The following is a 26461-nucleotide window of genomic DNA, read 5'->3' as shown; positions in this document are numbered from 1 at the left end:
AGAGGTATACAGCTGTGCTCGCCCTCAGCCCACCCCTAAAACAGACACTAGAGGTCTACAGCTGTGCTCGCCCTCAGCCCACCCCTAAAACAGACACGAGAGGTATACAGCTGTGCTCGCCCTCAGCCCACCCCTAAAACAGACACGAGAGGTATACAGCTGTGCACGCCCTCAGCCCACCCCTAAAACAGACACGAGAGGTATACAGCTGTGCTCGCCCTCAGCCCACCCCTAAAACAGACACTAGAGGTATACAGCTGTGCTCGCCCTCAGCCCACCCCTAAAACAGACACTAGAGGTATACAGCTGTGCACGCCCTCAGCCCACCCCTAAAACAGACACGAGAGGTATACAGCTGTGCTCGCCCTCAGCCCACCCCTAAAACAGACACTAGAGGTATACAGCTGTGCACATCCTCAGCCCACCCCTAAAACAGACACTAGAGGTCTACAGCTGTGCACGCCCTCAGCCCACCCCTAAAACAGACACGAGAGGTATACAGCTGTGCACGCCCTCAGCCCACCCCTAAAACAGACACTAGAGGTATACAGCTGTGCGCGTCCTCCGCCCACCCCTAAAACAGACACGAGAGGTATACAGCTGTGCGCGTCCTCAGCCCACCCCTAAAACAGACACTAGAGGTATACAGCTGTGCACATCCTCAGCCCACCCCTAAAACAGACACTAGAGGTATACAGCTGTGCACATCCTCAGCCCACCCCTAAAACAGACACGAGAGGTATACAGCTGTGCACACCCTCAGCCCACCCCTAAAACAGACACTAGAGGTATACAGCTGTGCACACCCTCAGCCCACCCCTAAAACAGACACTAGAGGTATACAGCTGTGCACACCCTCAGCCCACCCCTAAAACAGACACTAGAGGTATACAGCTGTGCACACCCTCAGCCCACCCCTAAAACAGACTAGAGGTATACAGCTGTGCACGCCCTCAGCCCACCCCTAAAACAGACACGAGAGGTATACAGCTGTGCACACCCTCAGCCCACCCCTAAAACAGACACTAGAGGTATACAGCTGTGCACATCCTCAGCCCACCCCTAAAACAGACACGAGGGGTATACAGCTGTGCACATCCTCAGCCCACCCCTAAAACAGACACGAGAGGTATACAGCTGTGCACGCCCTCAGCCCACCCCTAAAACAGACACGAGAGGTATACAGCTGTGCACATCCTCAGCCCACCCCTAAAACAGACACGAGAGGTATACAGCTGTGCACGCCCTCAGCCCACCCCTAAAACAGACAGGAGAGGTCTACAGCTGTGCACATCCTCAGCCCACCCCTAAAACAGACACTAGAGGTATACAGCTGTGCACGCCCTCAGCCCACCCCTAAAACAGACACTAGAGGTATACAGCTATGCACGCCCTCAGCCCACCCCTAAAACAGACACGAGGGGTATACAGCTGTGCACGTCCTCAGCCCACCCCTAAAACAGACACGAGGGGTATACAGCTGTGCTCGTCCTCAGCCCACCCCTAAAACAGACACGAGGGGTATACAGCTGTGCTCGTCCTCAGCCCACCCCTAAAACAGACACTAGAGGTATACAGCTGTGCACATCCTCAGCCCACCCCTAAAACAGACACTAGAGGTATACAGCTGTGCACATCCTCAGCCCACCCCTAAAACAGACACTAGAGGTATACAGCTGTGCTCGCCCTCAGCCCACCCCTAAAACAGACACTAGAGGTATACAGCTATGCACGCCCTCAGCCCACCCCTAAAACAGACACGAGGGGTATACAGCTGTGCACGTCCTCAGCCCACCCCTAAAACAGACACTAGAGGTATACAGCTGTGCTCGTCCTCAGCCCACCCCTAAAACAGACACTAGAGGTATACAGCTGTGCACATCCTCAGCCCACCCCTAAAACAGACACGAGAGGTATACAGCTGTGCACACCCTCAGCCCACCCCTAAAACAGACACTAGAGGTATACAGCTGTGCACATCCTCAGCCCACCCCTAAAACAGACACGAGGGGTATACAGCTGTGCACGCCCTCAGCCCACCCCTAAAACAGACACGAGGGGTATACAGCTGTGCTCGTCCTCAGCCCACCCCTAAAACAGAAATTTGAGGTATAGAGCTGTGCACGTCCTCAGCCCACCCCTAAAACAGACACGAGAGGTATACAGCTGTGCACACCCTCAGCCCACCCCTAAAACAGACACGAGAGGTATACAGCTGTGCACGCCCTCAGCTCACCCCTAAAACAGACACGAGGGGTATACAGCTGTGCACGCCCTCAGCCCACCCCTAAAACAGACACGAGGGGTATACAGCTGTGCTCGTCCTCAGCCCACCCCTAAAACAGAAATTTGAGGTATAGAGCTGTGCTCGTCCTCAGCCCACCCCTAAAACAGACACGAGAGGTATACAGCTGTGCACACCCTCAGCCCACCCCTAAAACAGACACGAGAGGTCTACAGCTGTGCACATCCTCAGCCCACCCCTAAAACAGACACTAGAGGTATACAGCTGTGCACATCCTCAGCCCACCCCTAAAACAGACACGAGAGGTCTACAGCTGTGCACGTCCTCAGCCCACCCCTAAAACAGACACGAGAGGTATACAGCTGTGCACGTCCTCAGCCCACCCCTAAAACAGACACGAGAGGTATACAGCTGTGCACACCCTCAGCCCACCCCTAAAACAGACACGAGGGGTATACAGCTGTGCACATCCTCAGCCCACCCCTAAAACAGACACGAGAGGTATACAGCTGTGCACGTCCTCAGCCCACCCCTAAAACAGACACGAGAGGTATACAGCTGTGCACATCCTCAGCCCACCCCTAAAACAGACACGAGAGGTATACAGCTGTGCACATCCTCAGCCCACCCCTAAAACAGACACTAGAGGTATACAGCTGTGCACGTCCTCAGCCCACCGCTAAAACAGACACGAGGGGTATACAGCTGTGCACGTCCTCAGCCCACCCCTAAAACAGACACGAGGGGTATACAGCTGTGCACGCCCTCAGCCCACCCCTAAAACAGACACGAGGGGTATACAGCTGTGCACGTCCTCAGCCCACCCCTAAAACAGACACGAGAGGTATACAGCTGTGCACATCCTCAGCCCAACCCTTAAAACAGAAACGAGGGGTATACAGCTGTGCACGCCCTCAGCCCACCCCTAAAACAGACACTAGAGGTATACAGCTGTGCACGCCCTCAGCCCACCCCTAAAACAGACACGAGGGGTATACAGCTGTGCACGCCCTCAGCCCACCCCTAAAACAGACACGAGAGGTATACAGCTGTGCACGCCCTCAGCCCACCCCTAAAACAGACACGAGAGGTATACAGCTGTGCACGTCCTCAGCCCACCCCTAAAACACACAGGAGAGGTATACAGCTGTGCACATCCTCAGCCCACCTCTAAAACAGACACTAGAGGTATACAGCTGTGCACATCCTCAGCCCACCCCTAAAACAGACACTAGAGGTCTACAGCTGTGCACATCCTCAGCCCACCCCTAAAACAGACACGAGAGGTATACAGCTGTGCACATCCTCAGCCCACCCCTAAAACAGACACTAGAGGTATACAGCTGTGCACGCCCTCAGCCCACCCCTAAAACAGAAATTTGAGGTATAGAGCTGTGCACGTCCTCAGCCCACCCCTAAAACAGACACGAGAGGTATACAGCTGTGCACATCCTCAGCCCACCCCTAAAACAGACACGAGAGGTATACAGCTGTGCACACCCTCAGCCCACCCCTAAAACAGACACTAGAGGTATACAGCTGTGCACATCCTCAGCCCACCCCTAAAACAGACACGAGGGGTATACAGCTGTGCTCGTCCTCAGCCCACCCCTAAAACAGACACGAGAGGTATACAGCTGTGCACGCCCTCAGCCCACCCCTAAAACAGACACTAGAGGTATACAGCTGTGCACATCCTCAGCCCACCCCTAAAACAGACACGAGGGGTATACAGCTGTGCACGCCCTCAGCCCACCCCTAAAACAGACACGAGGGGTATACAGCTGTGCACGCCCTCAGCCCACCCCTAAAACAGACACTAGAGGTATACAGCTGTGCACATCCTCAGCCCACCCCTAAAACAGACACGAGGGGTATACAGCTGTGCACGCCCTCAGCCCACCCCTAAAACAGACACGAGGGGTATACAGCTGTGCACGCCCTCAGCCCACCCCTAAAACAGACACGAGAGGTATACAGCTGTGCACATCCTCAGCCCACCCCTAAAACAGACACTAGAGGTATACAGCTGTGCACGCCCTCAGCCCACCCCTAAAACAGACACGAGGGGTATACAGCTGTGCACATCCTCAGCCCACCCCTAAAACACACAGGAGAGGTATACAGCTGTGCACATCCTCAGCCCACCCCTAAAACAGACACTAGAGGTATACAGCTGTGCACGCCCTCAGCCCACCCCTAAAACAGACACGAGGGGTATACAGCTGTGCACATCCTCAGCCCACCCCTAAAACAGACACGAGAGGTATACAACTGTGCACGCCCTCAGCCCACCCCTAAAACAGACACGAGGGGTATACAGCTGTGCACATCCTCAGCCCACCCCTAAAACAGACACTAGAGGTCTACAGCTGTGCACGTCCTCAGCCCACCCCTAAAACAGACACTAGAGGTCTACAGCTGTGCACATCCTCAGCCCACCCCTAAAACAGACACTAGAGGTATACAGCTGTGCACGCCCTCAGCCCACCCCTAAAACAGACACGAGGGGTATACAGCTGTGCACATCCTCAGCCCACCCCTAAAACAGACACGAGAGGTATACAACTGTGCACGCCCTCAGCCCACCCCTAAAACAGACACGAGAGGTATACAGCTGTGCACATCCTCAGCCCACCCCTAAAACAGACACTAGAGGTATACAGCTGTGCACATCCTCAGCCCACCCCTAAAACAGACACTAGAGGTATACAGCTGTGCACATCCTCAGCCCACCCCTAAAACAGACACGAGAGGTATACAGCTGTGCACATCCTCAGCCTACCCCTAAAACAGACACGAGGGGTATACAGCTGTGCACATCCTCAGCCCACCCCTAAAACAGACACGAGAGGTATACAGCTGTGCTCGTCCTCAGCCCACCCCTAAAACAGACACTAGAGGTATACAGCTGTGCACATCCTCAGCCCACCCCTAAAACAGACACGAGGGGTATACAGCTGTGCTCGTCCTCAACCCACCCCTAAAACAGACACGAGAGGTATACAGCTGTGCACATCCTCAGCCCACCCCTAAAACAGACACTAGAGGTATACAGCTGTGCACATCCTCAGCCCACCCCTAAAACAGACACGAGGGGTATACAGCTGTGCACGTCCTCAGCCCACCCCTAAAACAGACACGAGGGGTATACAGCTGTGCACATCCTCAGCCCACCCCTAAAACAGACACTAGAGGTATACAGCTGTGCACGCCCTCGGCCCACGCCTAAAACAGACACTAGAGGTCTACAGCTGTGCACATCCTCAGCCCACCCCTAAAACAGACACGAGAGGTATACAGCTGTGCACATCCTCAGCCCACCCCTAAAACAGACACTAGAGGTATACAGCTGTGCACATCCTCAGCCCACCCCTAAAACAGACACGAGGGGTATACAGCTGTGCACGTCCTCAGCCCACCCCTAAAACAGACACGAGGGGTATACAGCTGTGCACATCCTCAGCCCACCCCTAAAACAGACACTAGAGGTATACAGCTGTGCACGCCCTCGGCCCACGCCTAAAACAGACACTAGAGGTCTACAGCTGTGCACATCCTCAGCCCACCCCTAAAACAGACACGAGAGGTATACAGCTGTGCACGTCCTCAGCCCACCCCTAAAACAGACACTAGAGGTATACAGCTGTGCACATCCTCAGCCCACCCCTAAAACAGACACGAGAGGTATACAGCTGTGCACATCCTCAGCCCACCCCTAAAACAGACACTAGAGGTATACAGCTGTGCACGTCCTCAGCCCACCCCTAAAACAGACACGAGGGGTATACAGCTGTGCACGCCCTCAGCCCACCCCTAAAACAGACACGAGAGGTATACAGCTGTGCACGTCCTCAGCCCACCCCTAAAACAGACACTAGAGGTATACAGCTGTGCACACCCTCAGCCCACCCCTAAAACAGACACGAGGGGTATACAGCTGTGCACGTCCTCAGCCCACCCCTAAAACAGACACGAGGGGTATACAGCTGTGCACATCCTCAGCCCACCCCTAAAACAGACACTAGAGGTATACAGCTGTGCACGCCCTCAGCCCACCCCTAAAACAGACACGAGGGGTATACAGCTGTGCACGTCCTCAGCCCACCCCTAAAACAGACACTAGAGGTATACAGCTGTGCACACCCTCAGCCCACCCCTAAAACAGACACGAGGGGTATACAGCTGTGCACGTCCTCAGCCCACCCCTAAAACAGACACGAGGGGTATACAGCTGTGCACGTCCTCAGCCCACCCCTAAAACAGACACGGGGGGTATACAGCTGTGCACGCCCTCAGCCCACCCCTAAAACAGACACGAGAGGTATACAGCTGTGCACATCCTCAGCCCACCCCTAAAACAGACACTAGAGGTATACAGCTGTGCACATCCTCAGCCCACCCCTAAAACAGACACTAGAGGTATACAGCTGTGCACATCCTCAGCCCACCCCTAAAACAGACACGAGGGGTATACAGCTGTGCACATCCTCAGCCCACCCCTAAAACAGACACTAGAGGTATACAGCTGTGCACGCCCTCAGCCCACCCCTAAAACAGACACTAGAGGTATACAGCTGTGCGCGTCCTCAGCTTACCCCTAAAACAGACACGAGAGGTATACAGCTGTGCACATCCTCAGCCCACCCCTAAAACAGACACGAGGGGTATACAGCTGTGCACATCCTCAGCCCACCCCTAAAACAGACACGAGAGGTATACAGCTGTGCACATCCTCAGCCCACCCCTAAAACAGACACGATGGGTAATCAGCTGTGCTCGCCCTCAGCCCACCCCTAAAACAGACACTAGAGGTATACAGCTGTGCACATCCTCAGCCCACCCCTAAAACAGACACGAGGGGTAATCAGCTGTGCTCGCCCTCAGCCCACCCCTAAAACAGACACGAGAGGTATACAGCTGTGCACGTCCTCAGCCCACCCCTAAAACAGACACGAGAGGTATACAGCTGTGCACGCCCTCAGCCCACCCCTAAAACAGACACTAGAGGTATACAGCTGTGCACATCCTCAGCCCACCCCTAAAACAGACACTAGAGGTATACAGCTGTGCTCGCCCTCAGCCCACCCCTAAAACAGACACTAGAGGTATACAGCTGTGCACATCCTCAGCCCACCCCTAAAACAGACACGAGGGGTATACAGCTGTGCTCGCCCTCAGCCCACCCCTAAAACAGACACTAGAGGTATACAGCTGTGCACATCCTCAGCCCACCCCTAAAACAGACACTAGAGGTATACAGCTGTGCACATCCTCAGCCCACCCCTAAAACAGACACTAGAGGTATACAGCTGTGCACATCCTCAGCCCACCCCTAAAACAGACACTAGAGGTATACAGCTGTGCACATCCTCAGCCCACCCCTAAAACAGACACTAGAGGTATACAGCTGTGCACATCCTCAGCCCACCCCTAAAACAGACACTAGAGGTATACAGCTGTGCACATCCTCAGCCCACCCCTAAAACAGACACGAGGGGTATACAGCTGTGCTCGCCCTCAGCCCACCCCTAAAACAGACACTAGAGGTATACAGCTGTGCACATCCTCAGCCCACCCCTAAAACAGACACTGGAGGTATACAGCTGTGCACATCCTCAGCCCACCCCTAAAACAGACACTAGAGGTATACAGCTGTGCACATCCTCAGCCCACCCCTAAAACAGACACTAGAGGTATACAGCTGTGCACATCCTCAGCCCACCCCTAAAACAGACACTAGAGGTATACAGCTGTGCACACCCTCAGCCCACCCCTAAAACAGACACTAGAGGTATACAGCTGTGCACATCCTCAGCCCACCCCTAAAACAGACACTAGAGGTATACAGCTGTGCACATCCTCAGCCCACCCCTAAAACAGACACTAGAGGTATACAGCTGTGCACATCCTCAGCCCACCCCTAAAACAGACACGAGAGGTATACAGCTGTGCACATCCTCAGCCCACCCCTAAAACAGAAATTTGAGGTATACAGCTGTGCACATCCTCAGCCCACCCCTAAAACAGACACGAGGGGTATACAGCTGTGCACGTCCTCAGCCCACCCCTAAAACAGACACTAGAGGTCTACAGCTGTGCACGCCCTCAGCCCACCCCTAAAACAGACACTAGAGGTATAAAGCTGTGCACGCCCTCAGCCCACCCCTAAAACAGACACGAGGGGTATACAGCTGTGTACATCCTCAGCCCACCCCTAAAACAGACACTAGAGGTATACAACTGTGCACATCCTCAGCCCACCCCTAAAACAGAAATTTGAGGTATACAGCTGTGCACGTCCTCAGCCCACCCCTAAAACAGACACGAGAGGTATACAGCTGTGCACGTCCTCAGCCCACCCCTAAAACAGACACTAGAGGTATACAGCTGTGCACATCCTCAGCCCACCCCTAAAACAGACACGAGAGGTATACAGCTGTGCACGTCCTCAGCCCACCCCTAAAACAGAAATTTGAGGTATACAGCTGTGCACGTCCTCAGCCCACCCCTAAAACAGACACGAGAGGTATACAACTGTGCACATCCTCAGCCCACCCCTAAAACAGACACGAGGGGTATACAGCTGTGCACGTCCTCAGCCCACCCCTAAAACAGACACGAGGGGTATACAGCTGTGCTCGTCCTCAGCCCACCCCTAAAACAGACACGAGAGGTATACAGCTGTGCACATCCTCAGCCCACCCCTAAAACAGACACTAGAGGTATACAGCTGTGCACATCCTCAGCCCACCCCTAAAACAGACACAAGGGGTATACAGCTGTGCACGTCCTCAGCCCACCCCTAAAACAGACACTAGAGGTATACAGCTGTGCACATCCTCAGCCCACCCCTAAAACAGACACTAGAGGTATACAGCTGTGCACATCCTCAGCCCACCCCTAAAACAGACACTAGAGGTATACAGCTGTGCACATCCTCAGCCCACCCCTAAAACAGACACTAGAGGTATACAGCTGTGCACATCCTCAGCCCACCCCTAAAACAGACACTAGAGGTATACAGCTGTGCACATCCTCAGCCCACCCCTAAAACAGACACTAGAGGTATACAGCTGTGCACATCCTCAGCCCACCCCTAAAACAGACACTAGAGGTATACAGCTGTGCACACCCTCAGCCCACCCCTAAAACAGACACGAGGGGTATACAGCTGTGCTCGTCCTCAGCCCACCCCTAAAACAGACACTAGAGGTATACAGCTGTGCACATCCTCAGCCCACCCCTAAAACAGACACGAGAGGTATACAGCTGTGCACATCCTCAGCCCACCCCTAAAACAGAAATTTGAGGTATACAGCTGTGCACATCCTCAGCCCACCCCTAAAACAGACACGAGGGGTATACAGCTGTGCACGTCCTCAGCCCACCCCTAAAACAGACACTAGAGGTATACAGCTGTGCACGTCCTCAGCCCACCCCTAAAACAGACACTAGAGGTATACAGCTGTGCACATCCTCAGCCCACCCCTAAAACAGACACGAGGGGTATACAGCTGTGTACATCCTCAGCCCACCCCTAAAACAGAAATTTGAGGTATACAGCTGTGCACGTCCTCAGCCCACCCCTAAAACAGACACGAGAGGTATACAGCTGTGCACGTCCTCAGCCCACCCCTAAAACAGACACTAGAGGTATACAGCTGTGCACATCCTCAGCCCACCCCTAAAACAGACACGAGAGGTATACAGCTGTGCACGTCCTCAGCCCACCCCTAAAACAGAAATTTGAGGTATACAGCTGTGCACGTCCTCAGCCCACCCCTAAAACAGACACGAGAGGTATACAACTGTGCACATCCTCAGCCCACCCCTAAAACAGACACGAGGGGTATACAGCTGTGCACGTCCTCAGCCCACCCCTAAAACAGAAATTTGAGGTATACAGCTGTGCACATCCTCAGCCCACCCCTAAAACAGACACGAGTGGTATAAATCTGCTTTTATTAAAGTAGAAAACAGGAGGCCTCTGCAGACAGCGCAGGCTCAGTGACTGGGAATATGCTATGGTGTGCTGGGTGACCACCCTGTGCCCGCTCCGTCCTGTTCATGCCAGCAGTTCCTACAGGGACACGTGTATTTCTGTGTGGTTTCTATGTGTAGTATGTTTGGCACTAGTACTGCTACATGTGAAGCCCGTGCCTCGGCCATCTTCATGTCAACCACGGGCGCAGGAACGGGACACAAACCTCCGTCAGTGGCATCTTCTGTTTGGCGGAGACGCCGGTGACTCCTCATTGTCAGCTTTCTGAGCACATTTATTTCAAGTCATTTGAGCTTTTATTAAAATGAGGATTGTGGGGGGCGTGAGACATCTCGGGGTCCTGAACCTCCCGGGGGGAACATGGCTGAACAGTTCATAGTAATGGACAGGAGAAGGGTGAGGAGAGCGGAGTTGATCATCAGGGGGAGGGAAATGGAGGACAGGAGTGAAGATGAGGATGAGGTGGGCCCACCAAGGAGCGGTGTGAATGAGTCCCACAGACGAGTGCTGCCATCAATATATGAACTTGTACCTTCACATCCACGCTCAATTTGCCCGCTGCTGTGCAAGGCATCGTTGATCAGGTCAGGGAGTCGCCCATTGAGGTCCACTGAGGCCAGGCAGCCCTGGAAACCATCTCTGGAGGCCACAAGTTTAGGTAGATTGCTGTACAAAACCTGATTCAAGCCGGCAATGTACAGGTCACCTGTGAGGACAGAGAAGATATGACCTTAGAGGAAAACTCATCATCTCAGATCCAGATCGCTCTCATTATTAGCGCAGACGAGATCCGGATGGTTCTCATTATTACCGCAGACGAGATCCGGATGGTTCTCATTATTACCGCAGACGAGATCCGGATGGTTCTCATTATTAGCGCAGACGAGATCCGGATCGCTCTCATTATTACCGCAGACGAGATCCGGATGGTTCTCATTATTACCGCAGACGAGATCCAGATCACTCATTATTACCGCAGATGAGATCCGGATGGTTCTCATTATTAGCGCAGACGAGATCCGGATGGTTCTCATTATTAGCGCAGACGAGATCCGGATGGTTCTCATTATTACCGCAGACGAGATCCGGATCGCTCTCATTATTACCGCAGACGAGATCCGGATGGTTCTCATTATTACCGCAGACGAGATCCGGATCGCTCTCATTATTACCGCAGACTAGATCCGGATGGTTCTCATTATTACCGCAGACGAGATCCGGATCGCTCTCATTATTACCGCAGACTAGATCCGGATGGTTCTCATTATTACCGCAGACTAGATCCGGATGGTTCTCATTATTACCGCAGACGAGATCCGGATGGTTCTCATTATTACCGCAGATGAGATCCGGATGGTTCTCATTATTACCGCAGACGAGATCCGGATGGTTCTCATTATTACCGCAGACGAGATCCGGATCGCTCTCATTATTACCGCAGACGAGATCCGGATGGTTCTCATTATTACCGCAGACGAGATCCAGATCACTCATTATTACCGCAGACGAGATCCAGATCACTCATTATTACCGCAGACGAGATCCGGATGGTTCTCATTATTACCGCAGACGAGATCCAGATCACTCATTATTACCGCAGACGAGATCCGGATGGTTCTCATTATTACCGCAGACGAGATCCGGATCGCTCTCATTATTACCGCAGACGAGATCCGGATGGTTCTCATTATTACCGCAGACGAGATCCAGATCACTCATTATTACCGCAGACGAGATCCGGATGGTTCTCATTATTACCGCAGACGAGATCCGGATCGTTCTCATTATTACCGCAGACGAGATCCGGATCGCTCTCATTATTACCGCAGACGAGATCCGGATGGTTCTCATTATTACCGCAGACGAGATCCGGATCGTTCTCATTATTACCGCAGACGAGATCCGGATGGTTCTCATTATTACCGCAGACGAGATCCGGATGGTTCTCATTATTACCGCAGACGAGATCCGGATGGTTCTCATTATTACCGCAGACGAGATCCGGATGGTTCTCATTATTACCGCAGACGAGATCCAGATCACTCATTATTACCGCAGACGAGATCCGGATGGTTCTCATTATTACCGCAGACGATATCCGGATTGCTCTCATTATTACCGCAGACGAGATCCGGATGGTTCTCATTATTACCGCAGACGAGATCCAGATCACTCATTATTACCGCAGACGAGATCCGGATGGTTCTCATTATTACCGCAGACGAGATCCGGATCGTTCTCATTATTACCGCAGACGAGATCCGGATCGCTCTCATTATTACCGCAGACGAGATCCGGATGGTTCTCATTATTACCGCAGACGAGATCCGGATCGTTCTCATTATTACCGCAGACGAGATCCGGATGGTTCTCATTATTACCGCAGACGAGATCCGGATGGTTCTCATCATTAGCGCAGACGAGATCCGGATCGCTCTCATTATTAGCGCAGACGAGATCCGGATGGTTCTCATTATTAGCGCAGACGAGATCCGGATCGTTCTCATTATTACCGCAGACGAGATCCGGATCGTTCTCATTATTACCGCAGACGAGATCCGGATCGTTCTCATTATTACCGCAGACGAGATCCGGATGGTTCTCATTATTACCGCAGACGAGATCCAGATCGCTCTCATTATTAGCGCAGACGAGATCCGGATGGTTCTCATTATTAGCGCAGACGAGATCCGGATCGTTCTTATTATTACCGCAGACAAGATCCGGATCGTTCTCATTATTACCGCAGACGAGATCCGGATCGCTCTCATTATTACCGCAGACGAGATCCGGATCGCTCTCATTATTACCGCAGACGAGATCCGGATCGCTCTCATTATTACCGCAGACGAGATCCGGATCGCTCTCATTATTACCGCAGACTAGATCCGGATGGTTCTCATTATTACCGCAGACGAGATCCAGATCGCTCTCATTATTACCGCAGATGAGATCCGGAACGTTCTCATTATTACCGCAGACGAGATCCGGAAGTAATGGAAGTGCTTTTGCTGAACCCTGCTGGATCCAGCAAAACGCTAGTGTGAAAGTAGTCTAAGTCAACTGTGACGGATCCATTTTTAAATTAAAAAAAATGGATCCATCACCCATTGACTCTCAATGTAAGTTGTGATCGATCCATTTTTTCCATTTTGATTTCACACAACCGCATCCTAACAGAACAGATGCCTCCTGATGGGCAAAACCGAAACGGATCAGTTTAATTCCGGTATTAAGATCCTCTTCCGGATCTCAATAGCGAAATTAACAAGGCAAGTGTGAACAGTCCTTATAAATACAAGCATGTAGAGAACAACGTGCTTAATGTGCACTGGATGGTGCTCCATCTGTATACACTACACTAGATGGTGCTCCACCTGTATACACTACACTAGATGATGCTCCACCTGTATACACTACACTAGATGGTGCTCCACCTGTATACACTACACTGGATGGTGCTCCATCTGTATACACTACACTAGATGGTGCTCCACCTGTATACACTACACTAGATGATGCTCCATCTGTATACACTACACTAGATGATGCTCCACCTGTATACACTACACTGGATGGTGCTCCATCTGTATACACTACACTAGATGATGCTCCATCTGTATACACTACACTAGATGATGCTCCACCTGTATACACTACACTAGATGATGCTCCACCTGTATACACTACACTAGATGGTGCTCCACCTGTATACACTACACTAGATGGTGCTCCATCTGTATACACTACACTAGATGATGCTCCACCTGTATACACTACACTAGATGGTGCTCCATCTGTATACACTACACTAGATGATGCTCCACCTGTATACACTACACTAGATGGTGCTCCACCTGTATACACTACACTAGATGGTGCTCCATCTGTATACACTACACTAGATGATGCTCCACCTGTATACACTACAGTGGATGGTGCTCCACCTGTATACACTACACTAGATGATGCTCCACCTGTATACACTACACTAGATGATGCTCCACCTGTATACACTACACTAGATGATGCTCCACCTGTATACACTACACTAGATGATGCTCCACCTGTATACACTACACTAGATGGTGCTCCACCTGTATACACTACACTAGATGATGCTCCACCTGTATACACTACACTAGATGGTGCTCCACCTGTATACACTACACTAGATGATGCTCCACCTGTATACACTACACTAGATGGTGCTCCACCTGTATACACTACACTAGATGGTGCTCCACCTGTATACACTACACTAGATGGTGCTCCACCTGTATACACTACACTAGATGATGCTCCACCTGTATACACTACACTAGATGATGCTCCACCTGTATACACTACAGTGGATGGTGCTCCACCTGTATACACTACACTAGATGGTGCTCCACCTGTATACACTACACTAGATGATGCTCCACCTGTATACACTACACTAGATGGTGCTCCACCTGTATACAGTACACTAGATGATGCTCCACCTGTATACACTACACTAGATGGTGCTCCATCTGTATACACTACACTAGATGGTGCTCCATCTGTATACACTACACTAGATGGTGCTCCATCTGTATACACTACACTAGATGGTGCTCCATCTGTATACACTACACTAGATGATGCTCCACCTGTATACACTACACTAGATGATGCTCCACCTGTATACACTACACTAGATGATGCTCCACCTGTATACACTACAGTGGATGGTGCTCCACCTGTATACACTACACTAGATGATGCTCCACCTGTATACACTACACTAGATGATGCTCCACCTGTATACACTACACTAGATGGTGCTCCATCTGTATACACTACACTAGATGATGCTCCACCTGTATACACTACACTAGATGGTGCTCCACCTGTATACACTACACTCGATGGTGCTCCACCTGTATACACTACACTAGATGATGCTCCACCTGTATACACTACACTAGATGGTGCTCCACCTGTATACACTACACTAGATGGTGCTCCACCTGTATACACTACACTAGATGGTGCTCCACCTGTATACACTACACTAGATGGTGCTCCACCTGTATACACTACACTAGATGATGCTCCACCTGTATACACTACACTAGATGATGCTCCACCTGTTCATAGTACACTAGATGATGCTCCATCTGTATACACTACACTAGATGGTGCTCCATCTGTATACACTACACTAGATGGTGCTCCATCTGTATACACTACACTAGATGATGCTCCACCTGTATACACTACCGTGGATGATGCTCCACCTGTATACACTACACTAGATGGTGCTCCACCTGTATACACTACACTAGATGGTGCTCCACCTGTATACACTACACTAGATGGTGCTCCACCTGTATACACTACACTAGATGATGCTCCACCTGTATACACTACACTAGATGGTGCTCCACCTGTATACACTACACTAGATGGTGCTCCATCTGTATACACTACACTAGATGATGCTCCACCTGTATACACTACACTAGATGGTGCTCCATCTGTATACACTACACTAGATGATGCTCCACCTGTATACACTACACTAGATGGTGCTCCATCTGTATACACTACACTAGATGATGCTCCACCTGTATACACTACACTAGATGGTGCTCCATCTGTATACACTACACTAGATGGTGCTCCATCTGTATACACTACACTAGATGATGCTCCACCTGTATACACTACACTAGATGGTGCTCCACCTGTATACACTACACTAGATGGTGCTCCACCTGTTCATAGTACACTAGATGATGCTCCATCTGTATACACTACACTAGATGATGCTCCACCTGTATACACTACACTAGATGGTGCTCCATCTGTATACACTACACTAGATGATGCTCCACCTGTATACACTACACTAGATGGTGCTCCACCTGTATACACTACACTAGATGATGCTCCACCTGTATACACTACACTAGATGGTGCTCCACCTGTATACACTACACTAGATGGTGCTCCACCTGTATACACTACACTAGATGATGCTCCACCTGTATACACTACACTAGATGGTGCTCCACCTGTATACACTACACTAGATGATGCTCCACCTGTATACACTACACTAGATGGTGCTCCACCTGTATACACTACACTAGATGATGCTCCACCTGTATACACTACACTAGATGATGCTCCACCTGTATACACTACACTACATGATGCTCCATCTGTATACACTACACTAGATGGTGCTCCATCTGTATACACTACACTAGATGGTGCTCCACCTGTATACACTACACTAGATGATGCTCCATCTGTATACACTACACTAGATGGTGCTCCACCTGTATACACTACACTAGATGATGCTCCACCTGTATACACTACACTAGATGATGCTCCACCTGTATACACTACACTGGATGATGCTCCATCTGTATACACTACACTAGATGATGCTCCACCTGTATACACTACACTAGATGGTGCTCTATCTGTATACACTACACTAGATGGTGCTCCATCTGTATACACTACACTAGATGATGCTCCACCTGTATACACTACACTAGATGGTGCTCCATCTGTATACACTACACTAGATGATGCTCCACCTGTATACACTACACTAGATGGTGCTCCACCTGTATACACTACACTAGATGGTGCTCCACCTGTATACACTACACTAGATGATGCTCCACCTGTATACACTACACTGGATGATGCTCCATCTGTATACACTACACTAGATGATGCTCCACCTGTATACACTACACTAGATGGTGCTCTATCTGTATACACTACACTGGATGGTGCTCCATCTGTATACACTACACTAGATGATGCTCCACCTGTATACACTACACTAGATGGTGCTCCACCTGTATACACTACACTAGATGGTGCTCCACCTGTATACACTACACTAGATGATGCTCCATCTGTATACACTACACTAGATGGTGCTCCACCTGTATACACTACACTAGATGGTGCTCCACCTGTATACACTACACTAGATGGTGCTCCACCTGTATACACTACACTAGATGATGCTCCACCTGTATACACTACACTAGATGGTGCTCCACCTGTATACACTACACTAGATGATGCTCCACCTGTATACACTACACTAGATGGTGCTCCACCTGTATACACTACACTAGATGATGCTCCATCTGTATACACTACACTAGATGATGCTCCACCTGTATACACTACACTAGATGATGCTCCACCTGTATACACTACACTAGATGATGCTCCACCTGTATACACTACACTAGATGATGCTCCACCTGTATACACTACACTAGATGATGCTCCACCTGTATACACTACACTGGATGATGCTCCATCTGTATACACTACACTAGATGATGCTCCACCTGTATACACTACACTGGATGATGCTCCATCTGTATACACTACACTAGATGATGCTCCACCTGTATACACTACACTAGATGATGCTCCACCTGTATACACTACACTAGATGGTGCTCTATCTGTATACACTACACTGGATGGTGCTCCACCTGTATACACTACACTAGATGATGCTCCACCTGTTCACATTAAACTGGATCAGGTTCACTATGATATTTCTCTATTACACAGAGAATGATCCCCGGTTTAACCTATTTTTCAGGACAAATGCAATAATCTGGGGTGCCTCCGATAGAGATATTCGCCGCTTCTCACCTTTCAGATCGAGGTTCTTCGCTCCACTGATGACCTGTGTTACGGCCTTGGCGTCCACCTTCAGGGTGTGGGTATTGCTGTTGTCTCGAGTGATAACCACGTGATGCCACTGGTTATCGTTCAGGGGTCGGTCACTATTTCCTTTGATGATGTTCGCCCCATTCCCAAGATCAATCACATAGTGAATGTACCTGAGAAAAAAAGGGTGACTCAGACTTCACAAGCAGCATGTGTAAAACCCCGAACCCCAACAACGGCTTCTAATCCTAAAAAGAATAAACCTAAGCATACTTCCCCCTGAAAGCTGAGATGAGGAGATGATTGCAGGGTCCTTCCCCTGGAGACCTGGTAGACCCCTTATGTGATAAGACAGGGACTCCCCGGGGTCAGCAGCTCTTATAGGAGATCATACCCAATAAACCTATGTCAGCCTCCAGCCCAGACTGCCCCATTCATAATGGAGTCTCTACCTTTCATACCTCCCGTACCCAAAGATGAACTGCACTTCTGCTGCAGGATATGAGACCTCCATCAGATGCCCCCGATCAGCACGCTATAAGTGGCCCCTTAGCATGCCAGCGCTACAAGGGGACTTCAACTGTTATGGGCTATAGTCTTAATCAGCACTGAAACAAAAAGGGTCACTCAGTAACAATCTTAATCAAAGAATGAATGTGATTTTCTGCCAAGAATTATCTGATGGAATTTAGTCCTGCAAATCCCATAAAATGTCCCCCATAACTTCTGCCGATATGGGCCCACCTTCCATTCATGCTCCACTCCGACTACCCAATGCTATCAATCCTTATCTGAACACATGTTGATCTCTCAATTCATACCCCTTGACAAGCTCCACCGCGATGAAGTCGTTGCCATCTCCACTGTTGAAAAGAATGAAGCCATCAGATGAGATGGTCTTGAACTGGAAGAAGAGATGCATGGAGGTGTAGGCCTGCAGGGTGGATAGGGTCAGATAGCTGGCCTTGGTCCGAAACGTGACAGGATCGGCTATGATGGGTCGAATGCCAAACCGTGCCTTCAGCTCACAGTAGTCAATGTCTCCGTTCTTGCAGAGGTCAATGTAGAGCATGCCATTGAACATGAGGCTCTGGAGGTGCCCAATGAACTTAGAGGGCACGGCAGAGGCAAACCGTTTCTCAGTCATGGAGCCCGTCTCAATGTTGTGGAATTCTAAGCGGGTGTGATCACCTGCCATGGTACCTGGGTAACAGGATCAGAGTCAGTAAGATTCCCAGCCACCGATGCAGAGCGGCTCAGGCAGAATGACAATCAGATTTACACATCAAATTCTGGAAAAGGTTGCCATCTGCTGGCAGACAACAAGAATGCAGGACATCATCCCCATGATCACTGCTCACAAACACTACAGCAACCTCTGAATATTGTATATTACGTGAAGTAGAGCATTACAGACAGAAACAGTGATTCACCCATCTCACCTTCTGCCACATCATCATCCACGGTAAGTTTAAGGGTCTTGCCACGTCGGACCACTCTGACAGTGTGCCACTCATTATCATTCAGCTTCTGCCCCGCATAAAGTGTCTCAGGCCCCTTACCTAATATACGGTGGAGAGAGGTGTTACTGTCACACCAGAGATAATCCACAGAAAATCAGGACAGCGCTACGCCTCCAAAATAACTGGAGATTGTGTTCAAAGTGGGATCAGACAGCGCTGGGATATTATATATAATGTACAGGGATCTACTGACTGGATATTATATATAATGTACAGGGATCTACTGACTGGATATTATCAGAACGGGATCACACAGCGCTGGGATATTATATATAATGTACAGGGATCTACTGACTGGATATTATATATAATGTACAGGGATCTACTGACTGGATATTATCAGAACGGGATCACACAGCGCTGGGATATTATATATAATGTACAGGGATCTACTGACTGGATATTATCAGAACGGGATCAGACAGCGCTGGGATATTATATATAATGTACAGGGATCTACTGACTGGATATTATCAGAACGGGATCAGACAGCGCTGGGATATTATATATAATGTACAGGGATCTACTGACTGGACATTATCAGGACGGATCACACAGCGCTGGGATATTATATATAATGTACAGAGATCTACTGACTGGATATTATCAGAACGGGATCACACAGCGCTGGGATATTATATATAATGTACAGGGATCTACTGACTGGATATTATCATGATGGATCACACAGCGTTGGGATATTATATATAATGTACAGGGATCCACTGACTGGATATTATATATAATGTACAGGGATCTACTGACTGGATATTATCAGAACGGGATCACACAGCGCTGGGATATTATATATAATGTACAGGGATCTACTGACTGGATATTATCATGATGGATCACACAGCGTTGGGATATTATATATAATGTACAGGGATCCACTGACTGGATATTATCAGGACGGATCACACAGCGCTGGGATATTATATATAATGTACAGAGATCTACTGACTGGATATTATCAGGACGGATCACACAGCGCTGGGATATTATATATAATGTACAGGGATCTACTGACTGGATATTATCATGATGGATCACACAGCGCTGAGATATTATATATTATGTACAGGGATCTACTGACTGGATATTATCATGACAGATCACACAGAGCTGGATATTATATATAATGTACAGGGATCTACTGACTGGATATTATCAGAACGGGATCAGACAGCGCTGGGATATTATATATAATGTACAGGGATCTACTGACTGGATATTATCAGGACGGATCAGACAGCGCTGGGATATTATATATAATGTACAGGGATCTACTGACTGGATATTATCAGGACGGATTATATATAATGTACAGGGATCCACTGACTGGATATTATCAGGACAGATCACACAGCGCTGGGATATTATATATATTGTACAGGGATCTACTGACTGGATATTATCAGGACAGATCACACAGCGCTGGGATATTATATATATTGTACAGGGATCTACTGACTGGATATTATCAGGACGGATCACACAGCGCTGGGATATTATATATAATGTACAGAGATCTACTGACTGGATATTATCAGGACGGATCACACAGCGTTCAGATATTATATATAATGTACAGGGATCTACTGACTGAATATTATCAGGACGGATCACACAGCGCTGGCATATTATATATTATGTACAGGGATCTACTGACTGGATATTATCATGATGGATCACACAGCGCTGAGATATTATATATTATGTACAGGGATCTACTGACTGGATATTATCATGATGGATCACACAGCTGGATATTATATATAATGTACATAGATCTACTGACTGGATATTATCAGGACGGATCACACAGCGCTGGGATATTATATATAATGTACAGGGATCTACTGACTGGATGTTATCATGATGGATCACACAGAGCTGGGATATTATATATAATGTACAGGGATCTACTGACTGGATATTATCATGATGGATCACACAGCGCTGAGATATTATATATAATGTACAGAGATCTACTGACTGGATATTATCATGATGGATCACACAGCGTTGGGATATTATATATAATGTACAGGGATCTACTGACTGAATATTATCAGGACGGATCACACAGCGTGTCACGGGGTTCCGAAGGTGCACTCGGTCCCCCATTGCCCGCAGAACTGTTGCTTAGCTTTTGGAATGAGGTTCTGTGTTTGACCTCATTCCCAGGGCGGCTTTACTAGCTGGGTGGCTCCTTGCTCCTAAGTCTGCCTTGAGCGCCGAGCTGATCACTCGGTGCTCGACTGGTTGGTCTGTCGGTCATGTGATGCTGGCCACGTCACATGACCCTCACTCCCCACTATAAATACAGGCAGCCTGCTGGCTACAGGTTGCCTGTTAATTTCTAGGTTCCTGGCTATTTGTTGGACTACTGAATACTTACCTGATCCTGTTCCTTGACCATCCTTTTGCCTGATCCTCCTGTACTGCGCATCCGTCCTGGTATTGTGACCTCGGCTCCCACCTGACTACTCTCTTAGGACTCCTCTTGTACTTCTCTGCTCTCCTGGTATTTATGACCCCGGCTTCTCCTGACCATTCTCTGCTTGCTCCATTTGTACTTTGCAGCTTTCCTGGTATTGACTCGGTCCGTTCACGTCCTGTTGTTTGTCTGTCTGTCATCCCTGCACTTACTCCAAGTTAGGGATTGCCGTCCAGTTGTCCCCTGTCATTAGGACTCGCGAGGCAAGTAGGCAGGGCCAGGGGTAAAGGTGGAGCGCAGTGGTCACTTCCCTCCCCCCTGTGTGTGTGTGTACGCGACCGTTACAGATTAACAGGCCCAATAACCACTGTATTATGAATCCTCTGGTGACCCTGACTGACTATGTCTCTAATCTGACGCAGATGGTGCAGGAGTTAGGGGAAAAACTCAGCTCTTTTGAGTTAGGGCAAGGCTCTTCCACTCCTCAGGCCTCCAGTCTGCATTTTGAGCCCCAGATTAAGCTCCCAGAAACCTTTTCTGGAGACCGGAAGAAGTTTCTCTCTTTTAAGGAGAGTTGTAAACTTTACTTCCGTTTGCGCCCCGTGTCCTCTGGCCCCGAGAGTCAACGCGTGGGCATTATCATTTCCCGATTACAGGGTAATCCCCAGGACTGGGCGTTCTCTTTACCTGCTGGCGCCAGTTGTTTATATTCTGTGGAGGGGTTCTTTCAGGCCCTAGGTACCCTCTATGATGAACCAGACAGGGCTCTAGTAGCCGAGACGGCTCTAAAGGCACTGGTTCAGGGCAATTTACCAGCGGAGGATTATTGCACCCAATTCAGAAGGTGGTGTGTCCCCTCAGGATGGAACGAACCAGCCCTGAAGAGTCAGTTCAGGTCAGGTCTGTCTGATAAATTAAAGGATCTTCTGGTCAGTTATCAACTTCCAGAGACCTTAGAGGAGATGATGACCCTTGTTGTCCGACTTGACCGACGGGTTAGAGAGAGACGACAGGAACAACAGTTCTCTTCCCGGATGGTGGTCCAGCCAGAGGCCTATCCCAGAGACAATGCTGAGGTCTCCACCGAGGAACCCATGCAGGTTGGCATGACCCGAGGGAATCTTCGCCGCAGACGTGGAGAATGCTTTTACTGTGGAGATTCTGACCATTGGATCAACCAGTGTCCTAAGAAGGTCCTCTCTGTCAAGTCTCCTAAGGCAAGGCAACCTAAAGACCAGGTACACCCTGAATTTTCTAAATGTAAGCTTTCGGTACCCATTACGATTTCTCTGGGAGTAGATAAATGGGCGGGTAAGGCCTTTATTGATTCTGGCTCAGCGGCTAGCTTTATTGACTCTGAGTATGCTGTTAGATTGGGTATTCCTATGTTTGCCTTACCAACTCCTATCCATGTCATGGCTATTGATGCTACTCCTCTTATTGGTGGTACGGTGAGCTTATGTACCTCAGAGATTTCTCTAACCGTGGGTGTGTGCCACTCAGAGAGATGTTCACTTCTAGTCCTGGAGAACCTACCTGCTGAGGTGGTACTAGGGTTGCCTTGGCTCCGACTACATAACCCCACTATAGATTGGTCCAAGGGGGAGTTGGTGAGATGGGGGCCTAAGTGTGACTTGTGCCTGTCCGTGGTACAGGCTGGGGTCTCAGTAAAGTCTGATACTTTACCCTCTGTTGTTAGAGAATATTCTGATGTATTCTCATCACCAACCCCAGAGGTTCTACCCCCCCATAGACCTTATGATTGTACAATAGAGCTAGTAGAGGGGGCCAAGTTTCCTAAAGGACGAATTTATAATCTTTCTATGCCCGAACGCAAGGCCATGGAAGATTATATTAAGGAGAGCCTTGGTAAAGGGCATATTAGACCTTCTGTCTCTCCTATGGGGGCGGGGTTTTTCTTCGTTAAGAAAAAAGATGGTGGTCTTAGGCCATATATCGATTACCGGAGATTAAATAAAATCACTGTCCAGAATAGATACTCCCTCCCATTGATTCCGGATTTATTTAACCAGGTCCTGGGGGCAACCTGGTTTTCCAAAATTGACCTGAAAAGGGCATACAATCTAATCCGAATCAAGGAGGGAGACGAATGGAAGACAGCATTCAATACTCCGATAGGACACTTTGAATATCAGGTGATGCCTTTTGGACTCAGCAATGCCCCAGCTGTGTTCCAAAACTTCATGAATGACATTCTTAAGGAATTCTTAGGTAAATTTGTTATTGTCTATCTTGACGACATTTTGATATTCTCTCCTGACTTCGAATCCCATGTGTCTCATGTTAGACAAGTATTAGAGGTGTTGAGGGAGAATCAGCTATCCGCTAAACAAGAGAAATGTGTCTTTGGTGTGCAGGAGATTCTGTTTCTAGGGCATGTTCTGACTCCTCACGCCTTCAAGATGGATCCTGGTAAGGTACTAGCAATTAAGGAATGGGTAAGACCTTCATCCTTAAAGGCCTTACAACGGTTCTTAGGTTTCGCCAATTACTATCGTAAATTTATTATGAATTTTTCCGTAATTGCTAAACCGTTGACCGACCTTACTAAGAAAGGGGCGGATTTGGAGAATTGGTCTACTGAGGCCATTTCTTCATTTGAAAAATTAAAAAAGGCTTTCAGTAGCGCTCCCATTCTGATCCAGCCTGATCAGGAGAAACCTTTTATTGTGGAGGTGGATGCGTCCGAGGACGGCGCAGGAGCAGTCCTTTCACAAGGTCCTGCCAGCCTCACTAATCTGAGACCATGTGCCTTCATCTCCAGGAAATTCTCTCCCACGGAGAGAAACTACGACATAGGGAATAGGGAGCTGCTGGATTTGAGGAGTGGAGGCATTTTCTGGAGGGTGCAAGGCATTGTGTAACTGTTGTCACTGACCATAAAAACCTTATGTTTCTCGAGTCTGCTAAGAGGTTGAATCCCCGTCAAGCCAGATGGGCTCTGTTTTTTACTCGTTTTGATTTTTCCATCACGTTCAGGCCGGGAAGTAAAAATGTGAAGGCGGACGCATTATCTCGGAGCTTCCAGGCTTTTCAACCTACTGAGGTACCACCTGAATCCATCCTACCAGCAAAAATCTTCTTAGCAGCTCTTACCCAGGATATCTCGGCTCGCATTAGGTCGGAACAACATCTGGCACCGGTATCCACCCCAACAGATAAGTTGTTTGTTCCCGTACAATTTCGTCTCCAGCTGTTGGGTGAGTGTCACGATTCTGCCTTTTGTGGACATCCGGGTGTTGAGGGCACTAAGGATCTGGTTTCTAGATCTTATTGGTGGCCCACTCTAACTAGGGATGTCAAGTCTTATGTGTCAGCCTGTGAGGTTTGTGCCAGGTCCAAGACACCTAGGACTCGCCCTGCTGGTAACCTACGACCCCTACCCATTCCCAGTAGACCCTGGTCCCATATCTCGATGGACTTTATAACTGACCTACCGCTGGCGGAGGGTAAGACTGTAGTGTGGGTAGTGGTGGATAGGTTTAGCAAGATGGTTCATTTCATTCCCCTGTCTAAACTCCCGAATGCCAAAACCCTGGCGTCTATTTTTGTGAAAGAAATTGTTCGATTGCATGGTATCCCGGAAAATATTGTTTCGGACAGGGGTGTGCAGTTTGTGTCCAAATTCTGGAGAGCCTTCTGTCAAAGATGTAAAATTTCGTTGTCTTTTTCTTCTGCCTACCATCCTGAGAGTAATGGGCAGACTGAACGCCTTAATCAGTCTGTGGAACAATTCCTGAGGTTGTATGTTGCTGATGACCAGCAATTATGGGTCAAATTCCTTCCATTGGCTGAATTTGCTCTGAATAACCGTGTCAATTCTTCCGCTGGGGTCTCCCCTTTCTTTTGTAACCATGGTTTTCATCCCCGTTTTCATTCTGGGTCGTCCGTCTCCTCCTCTAACCCTGAAGCTGATAAACTCTCCTCCGAACTGTGCACAGTTTGGGCCCAGGTTCAATCGAACCTAGAAAAGGCTCTATGTTCTCAAAAACTCAAGGCCGATAGGAGACGTTCAAGGGGGGTAAACTTTCAGGTTGGGGATAAAGTATGGTTGTCCTCCAAGAATCTATCTCTCAAGGTAACTTCTAAAAAATTTGCTCCTCGTTTTATTGGACCATATAAGATCACGGAAGTGATTAACCCGGTATCTTTTAGGTTGGAGCTGCCTGAGTCATTCCACATTCATAATGTGTTCCATAAATCTCTGCTTAAAAAATATTTTGAACCAGTAGTACCATCAAAAGCCTCGCCTCCGCCAGTTCTTGTTAATGATGCTGTCGAGTATGTGGTGTCTAAAATAGTGGATGTCAGGAAGGTGCGTAATTCCTTGCAGTACCTGATTCACTGGAAGGGGTATGGACCTGAAGAGAGATCTTGGGTACCTGCCAGGGAGGTTCATGCTCCTAGACTTGTTCGTAAATTTCATTTAGAACACCCTGAAAAGCCATCGCCTTAAGTCTTGGGTCCGGTGGCCCCTCGTAAAAGGGGGGGTACTGTCACGGGGTTCCGAAGGTGCACTCGGT

The 26461-nt window shown here is 49.0% G+C and overlaps 1 protein-coding gene across 2 annotated transcripts in view; it reads right to left on the bottom strand.

Annotated features, from left to right (window-relative positions):
- The window catches only part of NRXN3 (neurexin 3), a 335275-nt gene that overhangs the window by 158938 nt on the left and 149876 nt on the right, over positions 1 to 26461 (bottom strand). For both annotated transcript variants that reach the window (XM_040411260.1, XM_040411261.1), the window contains 4 exons: positions 19394 to 19513; positions 18773 to 19154; positions 17934 to 18124; positions 10783 to 10956 (listed from right to left, as the gene is read on the bottom strand). In XM_040411260.1, the coding sequence (XP_040267194.1) occupies positions 10783 to 10956; positions 17934 to 18124; positions 18773 to 19154; positions 19394 to 19513 (867 nt within the window). The remainder of the gene's footprint in view (positions 1 to 10782; positions 10957 to 17933; positions 18125 to 18772; positions 19155 to 19393; positions 19514 to 26461) is intronic.

This window comes from Bufo bufo, chromosome 11 (assembly GCF_905171765.1).
Source record: "Bufo bufo chromosome 11, aBufBuf1.1, whole genome shotgun sequence".
NCBI lineage: Eukaryota > Metazoa > Chordata > Amphibia > Anura > Bufonidae > Bufo > Bufo bufo.
This window is presented reverse-complemented; position numbering and strand designations above follow the sequence as displayed.